At 43.1% G+C, this 12,921-nt stretch overlaps 1 protein-coding gene across 3 annotated transcripts in view; it reads right to left on the minus strand.

Annotated features, from left to right (window-relative positions):
- Positions 1–12,921, minus strand: part of LOC106610785 (AT-rich interactive domain-containing protein 1B) — a 231,187-nt gene that overhangs the window by 174,661 nt on the left and 43,605 nt on the right. For 2 of the 3 annotated variants that reach the window (XM_014210357.3, XM_014210353.3), the window contains exon 3: positions 2,296–2,448. In XM_014210357.3, coding sequence (XP_014065832.3) covers positions 2,296–2,448 — 153 coding nt within the window. The remainder of the gene's footprint in view (positions 1–2,295; positions 2,449–12,921) is intronic. The other variant, XM_014210355.3, reaches the window with a different exon arrangement.

Below are 12,921 nucleotides of genomic sequence, written 5' to 3' on the forward strand. Positions count from 1 at the left end.
TGCATAATCAAGTCAAACCAATCACCACATGATATTTTGTACAGATAAGTATCAATAAGTTGTGATGCTAATGTATGACTCGTTCAACATGTCACTGAAAAGGTAGAAAACTGCAATTAATTGTATGATACCTGAAAATACTTCAGAGGGAGGCATCTCAGGGTAAGTGTTCTTTTTTCAAACACACACAGTATCAGGCGTATTCAATTCTTAGCCTACGAGGTCCGGAGCCTACTGGTTTTCTGTTCTACCTGATAATTAATTGCACCCACCTGGTGTCCCAGGTCTAAATCAGTCCCTGATTAGAGGGAAACAATTAAAAAAAAACGCAGTGGCACTGGCTTCGAGGTCCAGAGTTGAGGGCAATGGTTTACTCATAATGCTAAATAACATGATTTTCAACCTAGCTTGGCTGTAGTTGATTCAAGACAGTTTTGGGGTATTTAGTTTCCTTTTGACACTTAATAGCCATATTTTGTTACTGCTAGAATTCTCAGTAACACCTACCTTTAAACTGTTCTTGTGCCTGTGTAATAAAACAAATTACTTTTAGAGCAACGTTTTAGTAGCATGTTGTTGCATAAAACTGACAAAAGGTAATTGCATTTGAATTGCATAGCAAAGAACTGAGTTGTTGTAACTACTGTACACAAGAGGAATACTGACTGTTCCTTACTCCACTTATGTAATAACTACATTATTATGCAATTATAAAGCAATTTCCAATGTCCTATGTAACAACAATATTGCTATTGTAATAATCAAAGTTACTACAAATGTATAGGGAGCTGGATGTCAAGTGTTACTGCATTACCTTATGTCACTCATTATGAAAATACATTTGTCAGTCATTTTGAAGGTGCAAAAGTGGTTTGTCTAATGTTGAGATGACTGCATGTCCCTCATGTACAGTATCTCACAAAAGTGAGTACACCCCTCACTTTTTGTAAATACTTGAGTATATCTTTTCATGTGACAACACTGAAGAAATGACACTTTGCTACATTTGCATGGTGGTGGGAGTGTCATGGTCTGGGGCTGCATGAGTGCTGCCGGCACTGGGGAGCTACAGTTCATTGAGGGAACCATGAATGCCAACATGTACTGTGACATACTGAAGCAGAGCATGATCCCATCCCTTCGGAGACTGGGCCGCAGGGCAGTATTCCAACATGATAACGACCCCAAACACACCTCCAAGACGACCACTGCCTTGCTAAAGAAGCTGAGGGTAAAGGTGATGGACTGGCCAAGCATGTCTCCAGACCTAAACCCTATTGAGCATCTGTGGGGCATCCTCAAACGGAAGGTGGAGGAGTGCAAGGTCTCTAACATCCACCAGCTCCATGATGTCGTCATGGAGGAGTGGAAGAGGACTCCAGTGGCAACCTGTGAAGCTCTGGTGAACTCCATGCCCAAGAGGGTTAAGGCAGTGCTGGAAAATGATGGTGGCCACACAAAACATTGACACTTTGGGCCCAATTTGGATATTTTCACTTAGGGGTGTACTCACTTTTGTTGCCAGCGGTTTAGACATTAATGGCTGTGTGTTGTGTTATTTTGAGGGGACAGCACATTTACACTGTTATACAAGCTGTACACTCACTACTTTACATTGTAGCAAAGTGTCATTTCTTCAGTGTTGTCACATGAAAAGATATACTCAAATATTTACAAAAATGTGAGGGGTGTACTCACTTTTGTGAGATACTGTATGTAATTCTAGGCTATAGGCTCTATCGAGAATCATACCTAAGAGCCCTCCAAACCAGGGTTATGATCATATATTTAGACTAATTCAACTAACTGTTGTAGTTTTTGGTTATTCATCAAATATTTGGTGCACCTCAATATTAGGAAGGTGTTCTTAATGTTTTGTACACTCAGTGTATATTCAAATAGCTTGAAATATGATTTGTTTTTCTGGACCTGTATTTGACTATCAAAGAAAATAGTAGCCTTTTACTTTGAACCTTAAACTATATTTGACAAATACCAAAGTTGGTATTTTCAAATAAACTACAAAATAAGACTTTTCTGCCCAGATCTGGTGTGTAGTGTGTGTTTGAATGAAAGCAGAGGAAGCAGGAAATGCCAGAAATAGCCCATATGAATAATCTGGACGACTCATCAGACCTCCGGGCCAGAGCCAGACTCTCTGCCCACACACACCACAAGAGGTCTGTGTGGGAGCAAAGTATTCTGGGATAACAGAACAAGATGAAGCGTCCCTTAGACACTGATCCTCAGTCTGTTTTACATTTACCCCCTCTCTGACTGTAAGTGAGGTCTTACCTGCTGGGGTGGGGCGCGGGGAGGCAGGTAGGGGGGCTGTGTGGGGGCGGTGGGGTTCTGCTGGGGGGGGCTGAAGTAGGATCCTGGAGGTGTTCCCTGCTGCTGCTGGCTGTATCCTCCCATACCCTGCTGGCCGTACTGGGGGGGAACCTGCTTGAACAACCAATCACACAATAGTTAGAGCAGCTAGCACCTCCCCTCTGCTGGAACAACCAATCAGGCATTCATTTACCCTTCTTCCCCAGAGAGAGCATTCCAAGGAGCCTGGACCCACCTCTATGCTTCAACCAGGTCCTCCATCTATTCCTGGTTGACTTATGGCCACATCATGTTAGCAGCTCTGTTTCAACTGTGACAAACCATTCTAGCCATGCTCCCCTGCCAACTCCAGTCACAGAGCAACTGGGGTCTTCACAAATGTTGCATGTCCCATCTCCTGCCAAACCCCTCTCCCTCCCTCCATCCGCTCTCCCCCTGCCAGAACACACATAGGGAGGGGGACAGACTGTATAAGTTGTTCTGTGCTGTGAGCCCAGACCGGGCCATAACTGTAACAGAGGAAACATGGCTGAGAGAGAGCAGTTAAGACTCACACTACCTATGGGCTAGGTATTCCCAGAGACACATTGTGGTTTTCATTACACTAACACAAGGCTACTAAGTGTGTGTGTGTGTGAGTTTTTGTTTGTCTGTGGGTGTATTCACAGAAATGTGTCCATAAATGTGTATTAGTTTCCCCAACGTGTGCCAACACCACTGGGCTAATCCGTGTATTGTCCCAGTGTTGATCCCTCCGTGTTGGGCTTTATGTCGACATAATGAAAGGCTCTCTCCCTCCTCTCGGAGGATTTCCTCGATGCCGTGGTGATGGGAGCCAGGAAAATAACTGCTGTTGTCTTTGGAATGCACGAGTAGCTTCCCCAACCCGACCGACCCGCGTGCCATCAAACACAACCCCTCCACTACAATCTATCGTTTCATCCCTCCATCCCTCCATCCCAATGTTGAACTCTGCTTCCGTAACACATTCTAATGAGCAGCTGCCCCAGCAAACGTACACATGCATCACACGGTAAATCCAAACATTTACTGCTGCCAGTCAGTGTAGTCTGACCACACTTTTCTTGTCATGTTTTCCTTGAATCGTTTTCAGCCCCGGCCACGAGCTTGTTAACCGTCGTTAAATGTGGCATGAGTGGCAATTTCAGCGCATGTACAAATCATTCCTGAGTTCAACTGTACAAACTGATGTAAGGCAGGGGTCTTCAAACTTTCCTTGACCAGAGGCCCCCGCCCAGGAAAACCAGGGACCCCCCCATCATAAAGATTTTTTTATGTCTTATCAGGTGAAAGATTATGGCAAGGAGAAGTAATCAACATTTTTAAATGAATAGATTTGGTAGATAGTTATAATTGGAAGAGGGAGCGTCAACTCTAATATACCTTTCTATGTAATAGGCTAACTCAAACGCATTAACCCTAACCCATTTTCGCTAGTAGCAGCTGTTTAACATGTTAAACAAAGGTTAGCCATGTGTTGGCAAAAACGAATGTCCAAGTCAAGAAAGCTTACTAGTAGATAGCCACACTTACAGTGACTGGTATTCGTGGGTGCTTTTTTAAAAACCTATGTCAGATACTCCAGGACTGTAATTGGCTCCAATGAGTGTACTTTGCTCAATGTTCGGAGTTGAGAAATAATGTTGACATCATTAGAAGGAAGATATTCCTGTGTCACAACACCATGACCTGGAGTCCCATAGTTCGGCACACAATTGGCCCAGCGTCGTCCGGTTTAGGGGAGGGTTTGGCCGGGGGGGGGGGGGGGGGGGCTTGACTTGACTCATCCCGCTCTAGCGACTCCTTGTGGCAGGCCGGGTGCCTGCAGGCTGACTTCGTTCGGCAGTTGAACGGTGTTTCCCCTACGACACATTGGTGCAGCTGGCTTCACGGTTAAACAAGCAGGTGTTATGAAGCGCGTGTCTTGGCGGGTCATGTTTCGGAGGACTTGTGACTCGACCTTCGCCTCTCCCGAGCCCGGTGGGGAGTTGCAGCGATGAGACAAGATCACAATTGGATATCACGAAATTGGGGGTAAAATAAATGAAGATACTCTCCTATTTTCTTCTGTAGGTACTGTATGTAATTCAAAATGCGTTTTGTTTATTCTGTTACTAGCAATATTAATAAAAACATTTAAATAATTTATTTGCGGACCCCCTGTAATAGCTAGGGGGCCGCGGACCCCAGTTTGAATATCCCAGATGTAAGGAGTTCTCAGAGACACACGCACACTCCAAACATTTTCATTACAAACGTCCCTCCCTGACATGAGCAGGCTCCACAAATAACTGATTTATTTTTAGGATGATGATATCACTGTGATCTCACTCGTAACAGTCACTATGAGTCTGTTTCAGATCAAAGTGGGAGCGTTCAGAGTTGATCCTTTAAATGAGCGTGGGAGTGACGGTCCACCCTAACCCTCTTCATAAAGTTGATAAACCAGTGGTAAAACGGGCTGAAACCTGAGCAGGCCAAAGACCAGGTCAGTTACATCTTCAGGGCCTGATGTTGGGAACCCTGGACGACTTCCTAGTCATTTATATATCAGTAGAAAAGATGCTGTGGCTTGGAGAACGCACCTGATTCTGTCCAAAGTGTACAGTCAAATATATTGGAAACCTAACAGACATGTTCATTTTTAGATGTTATATGTTTTTATGACTGCTGCGAGATGAATTGCCTCTGAGGACATTAACGTTTTCTGAATCTGAATTCTGATGTTTTGAGTATATATTTGACATGGCTTTTGTGTGTATGTGTCCGTGCGTGTTCTACGTGTGTGTCTGATCTCACTGCGTCTACTGAGCTTAATGAGACATCCCACGTTCAGTCTGTTTAAAAACACACACATATACATACACCATGCATATTATATAGACTCTCACACACATGCATTAACAAACACAGAAAAAGACAAAACGCACACTATTTAGCCTAAAAGCGATTCACACACACACACACACCATAAAAGCCAATGAGAACCAGGCTCAACACTATGTTGACGATCCTTCCCTGTCTAGTCACTGTCAGGCGCTAACAGACAGGACAGGTTTGGTATCGAGGCTTATCCTCCATGGTGATTCAGCCATGACGACAACCGTGGGCTGCCTGCTCCCTTCCTTTCTACAGGACAGACAGATCAGATGAGACAGAATGAAACCTCAACAAGCAGCAACCTGTCTGACTGCATTAGTTGTGTTCATAGGTAGGTCTACTCTGTGAGCTGAAATGTTGCTATGCTAAACCTCTATTCAGGAGGCATTATTGTAGAGATAATAGGCCTATGTATGGTGGGGCAAGTACTACACAACACAGTAGTATGAGGAACGCTGTCATAATAATGTCATGTGTGGTTATGTCATGGTATTGATTGGCTCAGCCAGGAGGAGGAGAAGACAACATACAGAAGCTCATGTTAGCATTCAGGTGTGTTTCCTGAGAGCTTAACAGTGTTCCACACTGATCAAAAATATAAGCGCAACATATAAAGTGTTGGTCCCATGTTTCATGAGCTGAAATAAAAGATCCCAGAAATGTTCCATACGCACATAAAGCTTATTTCTCTTCAATTTGGTGCACAAATTGTTTTACATCCCTGTTAGTGAGCGTTTCTCCTTTGCCAAGATTATCCATCCACCTGACAGGTGTTACGTATCAACAAGCGGATTAAACAGCATGTTCATTACAGAGGGGGAACCTTGTGCTGGGGACAATAAAAGGCCACTTTAAAATGCTACACAATGCTACAAATGTCTCAAGTTTTGAGGGAGCACAATTGCATTTTATCTATTTGAAGACACAGAAATGCCGTGATGAGATCCTGAGGTCTATTGTGAAGCCCATTTTACAGATGCATATCTGTATTCCCAGTCATGTGAAATCCATAGATGAGGGCCTAATGAATTTATTTCAATTGACTGATTTCCTAATATGAACTGTAACTCAGTAAAATCTTTGAAATGGTTGTGTTTTATATTTTTGTTCAGTGTACAATATGAATGAATGATAATATGTCTGTTATAGACTAGACAAGCACCACACAGTATCTGTTCCAATAGTCCAATAGTCCTGCAGACTCTCTCAGTCAATAACACACAGCCGTATAAAGGTGAAAAATACAGATCCTAAAACTTAACAGTACATGAAAGACGGGTGTTCATAGAAACAGACAGCCTTTATGTTTTGTGACGCAAATAATTCACCATAAAATGTAGTACTGATATCATAAAATCCAAGGCTCGGGCTTCAAACAGGAAAAACGCAGACCAATAAAAAATGGACAATGCCACAGAAGAATCCAAACAAACCATCAAAAACATATGAAAACAAAAGTCATGAGAGAACGAAGCCAGAAAATAGACAGCCATCACCACGACAACCCATTTAGAACCCTATGGGGGGATAGAAAAACCTGCTTGTAATTAAATTGGGCCAATGAGCATATACAGAATTTTCTTAATTCTATCGTGGTGATACGGCTGGATGGCGACTGGGCTGTTGCCAGAGCACAGGTTGCCCATTTGAGTGACATATGGATCCAACCAACCAGAGCGGTGTTGGAGCCGTAACCAGCCAGAACAGACATGATGGGAATACAGAGGACTGTATTAGCATTAGTACGCTAACACCCACGCTACGGATCACAACACTGCAAGCACATCAGAGACAGAGAGAAAGGGAGAAGGGGGGAGGCTAAGAGAGAGAGAGAGTGGGGAGAGGGAGGGAGAGAGAGAGAGAGAGAGAGAGAGACCAGAGATTAAGAGAACTGGACATCACCAGCAACACCATAAGCTACAGTACAGCTAGGCTAATAATACACCATGTCAATGCAGAATGAGTACATTGAGCAAGCTAGCAGGGTTGCTGCTATCAAAGGTTATCAGTCTGACCTCAGATGAAACACCATTGACTTTCTCAACGCCAGGTGTGCGTACTGAGTCAACCTCATAGACAGAGCTGTTAACAAAGGTTATCAGGCTGCTTCTAGATGAAAGCCCCATCAGCCAGCATCGCCACGTCAGGTGAGGAGCTGATACGATTAGGTGTTTCTCTGAGTAAGCACTATAGGCTGGTGATGTGGAGCCGGGGTAGATAAGTGCACGATTTCCTTTTAATTTCCCCCTGCATGAGTGTGTGTGCGTGCCGGAGTGGCAGTGAGCCCCAAAATGAGATGCGGCCGGCCCGCTGAGGCGATCAACAATCTGGGCTCATGATTAAACATAGAGGAGGGAGATTACATGGCCTACCGTGGCTGCCAAGGTGACTAACCTCCAACTACCTCCTTTGATCTCCACTCTCCCTCCTCTCCTCTCCTCTCCTCTCTCTCTCCCCTCTTCTTCTCTCTCTGTCTCTCCACTTTTCTCGACCCCACTTCTCTGGCTCTCTTGATTTTTCTGTCTCTCCATCTTGTTCTTCTCTTCTCTCCCTTTCTACTCTGTCTCTACTCTCACCAGTGCAATTACTAATGCATTAACCATTTTCTTCTGACCACATTAACTGACCAAGAAAAACTCTGAGCCCTAATTGTAGTCTATAACATGAGCCCAGAGTTTTCCCTATCCCTATACCTGTAACTGATGCATTAATGTTACACAGAGGGTTTTCTTCAATGAAAACTTCTCTAATGTAAAACATGTCAAGTGTGGTATTCCTCAAGGCAGCTTTCTTGGCCCTTTACTGTTCTTTATTTTTTACTAATGATCTACCACTAGCTTTAAACAAAGCTTGTGCGTCTATGTACACTGATGATTCAACATTATACACATCAGCAATAACTCAGGCATATGTATATGTACTGATGTGTGGGGTAACTGTCAGTAATGTGTGTAACTGTCAGTAGGACCTTTTTTATGGTTCTATTGTTCTTATTTAACATTTGTGTAGTTCAGTCCTTGAGCTGTTCCTGTCTATTGATGTTCTGTTTTATGCCATGTTTCATGTTTTGTGTGTGGACCCCAGGAAGAGTAGTTGCTGCTTCAGAAACAGCCATTGCAGATCCTAATAAAATACTGCAGGTTATTCCATTCTATTTCACTGAACATTTGAAATCAACAGTGCTGCAGCCTGATAGGGCCTCATATTTACCTGATGACACTATCAACACTACATCTGCAGTGTGAATGCAGCCTGAGACTGAAACTGGCTGAACGAGTGGGAGCTAATAGTATTTCATTGATTGAGGGAATTTGACAGCCTGTGGTTATATTGTATTGTTCTCCTTTAGCCTTGGCTTCTGTTTTCCTCCGTTCAGAGGCTGCTGCTGTGTGTGTGTGTGTGTGTGTGTGTGTGTGTGTGTGTGTGTGTGTGTGTGTGTGTGTGTGTGTGTGTGTGTGTGTGTGTGTGTGTGTGTGTGTGTGACACTGTGCTGCGCCTCTGCTCTTTTCTAGCACGCTTCAATCGATGGATAAAAACCTGGGCAGGCAGTTAGCTGTATCGTTGGTCTTTATTGCTAACTGGCTGTTGTACGGTGCGGCTGTGTTGTTACAGGGGCCGTAATGGAGATGTCTGAGGAGAGAGGAGAGGTTAATACCGCTCTGTAATGTGTAAGCAGCACCGTGCACCGCCAAGCTCTGGGCTGGTGCCACTGATTCAAATGTTTTCCCCACTAAACTGCTGACCCTATTCTGAGGCCAAGAAAAAGAGGGAGAGAAAAAAACACTCCGACGAAAGAAAGGAGATATGAGCAGAAAATGTTTGAATAATCCCTGGTCTTTAGGGAGGAGGAATTTCGCCTGTGATCCAGCTAGGAAAGGAAGGAGGGAAGGATTTCCCAGTCTCTTTAAAGCCTGGGGGGGGGGGACTTTAAACCTCCTTACCTCTCCTCTGACCCTCTACCCCCACAATATCTTGGAAATACTGGAAATCTTTGGGAGTCAACCAATTTCACAGAAAGCTATCTTAAATTCCATTTACATGTGACCCAAAGCATCAATCAATTTTAAAAGAGAAACAATACCACTGATGCTAGAATGTTATCTTGGGCCATTTTAATTCAATTTTCTTCCGTTGAAAGTTATCTTTTATCACCATACAGAATGTAGAGGCAAGCTATAACTTGTGTCAATTACTTTTGAACGCTGTGAACGCAAACCACACATTGCTAGTCAAACACCGCACCATATCATTAGTGGTTGACATTAGGACTGCAGATTATACTGCACATTGCCATAGAACACACTGCTAGATTAGTGACTGCAGACGCTAACTTAGTCATATAAAGCCATTGTAAATGATTTTCACATTGACATTGTGACCTGTGGAGTTCCATCAGGCGCAACTGGAGTGTGACCAGCGCAGGTCACACGTTCGGGTCACTGTCTGTCAAAAGATACACGTCAAATAACACTGTCTGACGCGTCAAATAACCTTTTCATTTGAGGCGTGAAATGACAAAATATATTATAGAATTTGCATGCGCAAGCCAAGCGCCACCACTACAGTCAGTAGCACTGTCAAAGCTGTCAGCAAAGGTCTGCAAACAAACACACACAACGGCCTCTAATCATGTATTTGCCAAAACCGCGTTTGTTCGACCGAATGGGAAAACGGCTCTGTGAGCATTTGAAATAAGATCAGGATCAAACGAGCAGGATAGAAAATGTTAGCTAGGTAGTTCAACATACCAACTCCCGAGGCAGGGGAGAAAGGATGGCCATACTGCTGCTTCCAGCCATCCAGCCAGCCATCCAGCCAGCCATCCAGCCAGCCATCCAGCCAGCCATCCAGCCAGCCATCCAGCCATCCAGCCAGCCATCCAGCCATCCAGCCAGCCATCCAGCCAGCCATCCAGCAAGCCATCCAGCCAGCCATCCAGCCAGCCAACCAGCCAGCCAGCCAGCCAGCCAGCCACAACCCAAGCAGTTGCACCTGATTTATCCTTGCTATTCTCCTATTAAAATCAGACTTCAGTTCATGAAAATAAAGAGCTAGCTAACTAGCTAGATCGCGAACTAAACAACCTAGCAATGTTGCCCCAAGCAAGTTTCATATTCTGGCTTAGTGGCTTGACCAGAACGTCCCCAACCACCAACCAAATATGAATACTGTTTTATAAATTTGGTGGATTAAGATGGTGACACATACAGTTGAAGTCGGAAGTTTACATACACTTAGGTTGGAGTCATTAAAACTCATTTTTCAACCACTCCAGAAATTTCTTGTTAACAAACTATAGTTTTGGCAAATCGGTTAGGACATCTACTTTGTGCATGACACAAGTAATTTTTCCAACAATTGTTTACAGACAGATTATTTCACTTACAACTAACTCACTGTATCACAATTCCAGTGGGTCAGAAGTTTACATACACTAAGTTTACTGTGCCTTTAAGCAGCTTGGAAAATTCTAGGAAATGATGGCATGGCTTTAGAAGCTTCTGATAGGCTAATTGACATCATTTGAGTCAATTGGAGGTGTACCTGTGGATGTATTTCAATGCCTACCTTCAAACTCAGTGCCTCTTTGCTTGACATCATGGGAAAATCAAAAGAAATCAGCCAAGACCTCAGACATTTTTTTTAGAACTCCACAAGTCTGGTTCATCCTTGGGAGCAATTTCCAAACACCTGAAGGTACCACGTTCATCTGTACAAGCAATAGTACACAAGTATAAACACCATGGGACCACGCAGCTGTCACACCGCTCAGGAAGGAGACGTGTTCTGTCTCCTAGAGATGAATGTACTTTGGTGCAAAAAGTGCAAATCAATCCTAGAACAACAGCAAAGGACCTTGTGAAGATGCTGGAGGAAACAGGTACAAAAGTAACTATATCAACAGTAAAACGAGTCCTATATCGACATAACCTGAAAGGCCGCTCAGCAAGGAAGAAGCCACTGCTCCAAAACCACCATAAAAAAGCCAGACTACAGTTTGGGGACAAAGATCGTACTTTTTGGAGAAATGTCCTCTGGTGTGATGAAACAAAAATAGAACTGTTTGGCCATAATGACCATCGTTATGTTTGGAGGAAAAAGGGGGAGGATTGCAAGCCAAAGAACACCATCCCAACCGTGAAGCATGAGGGTGGCAGCATCATGTTGTGGGGGTGCTTTGCTGCAGGAGGTGCTGGTGCACTTCACAAAGTACATGTCATCATGAGGGAGGAAAATTATGTGGATATATTGAAGCAACATCTCAAGACATCAGTCAGGAAGTTAAAGCTTGGTCGCAAATGGGTCTTCCAAATGGACAATGACCCCAAACATACTTACAAAGTTGTGGCAAAATGGCCTAAGGACAACAAAGTCAAGGTATTGGAGTGGCCATCACAAAGACCTGACCTCAATCCTATGGGAAATTTGTGGGCAGAACTGAAAAAGCATGTGCGAGCAAGGAGGCCTACAAACCTGACTCAGTTACACCAGCTCTGTCAGGAGGAATGGGCCAAAATTCACCCAACCTATTGTGGGAAACTTGTGGAAGGCTACCAGAAATGTTTGACCCAAGTTAAACAATTTAAAGGCAATGCTACCAAATACTAATTGAGTGTAAGTAAACTTCTGACCCACTGGGAATGTGATGAAAGAAATAAAAGCTGAAATAAATCATTCTCTCTACTATTATTCTGACATTTCACATTCTTAAAATAAAGTGGTGATCCTAACTGACCTAAGACAGGGGATTTTTACGAGGATTAATTATGTAAAACTGTAAAACTGAGTTTAAATGTATTTGGCTAAGGTGTATGTAAACTTCCGACTTCAACTGTATATCGCTACTGAAACAGATATCATTTTGCTTTGTTTTTGCAGATCTTTGGGGGAGAACTTTTGTTTTTTTGTACAAATTGGGGGAGGGGGGACGACATTGTTTGCATCCATCAGCTAGCTAGTTTATTTTCTGACCAGCACTGTCCCAGAGCTTGGGGAATTGTGTTTCTCATGCAGGAGTGGCAGGTGTGCGAGACAACTTTACCAGCGTCATAGCATACGTACCAGTAAAGCACTGTGACATTTGAAATACGAGTGATAGTGTAAATACTACGTAAAAAGCGTTTGTACACTACCGTTCAAAGGTTTGGGCTCACTTAGAAATGTCCTTGTTTTTGAAAGAAAAGCACATTTCTTGTCCATTTAAAATAACATCAAATTTATCAGAAATACAGTGTAAACATTGTTAATGTTGTAAATGACTATTGTAGCTGGAAACGGCAGATTTATAATGGAATATCTACAGGCGTTGTCGTGTCTTTGGCTATGCCGGAGTAAGTGATATGACATGCTATTCTATAAAATCCTTTCTCTGTAATTAATATTACCTGATTCAGCTAATCATGTAAATGTAATTAACTAGAACGTCAGGGCACCACGAAAGAATGTTTATAGAGCTGTTATCTTCCGAATAAACTCTTAAAGACCTTGTAATATTTTACATCAATAGCAGTCAATATTAATCGTCACCTTATTTCAGTCTCATCTGAAAGTTGTAAATTCTTGGTTATCTTCATGAACCCTGGCTAACAAGTTGAATCAGCAATGCAAAATTGGGTTTAATTATTTATTTACTAAATACCTAACTAATCACACAGAATTACATATACACAGAATGCAAATTATGTC

This window comes from Salmo salar, chromosome 09 (assembly GCF_965601325.2).
Source record: "Salmo salar chromosome 09, fSalSal1, whole genome shotgun sequence".
Lineage (NCBI taxonomy): Eukaryota > Metazoa > Chordata > Actinopteri > Salmoniformes > Salmonidae > Salmo > Salmo salar.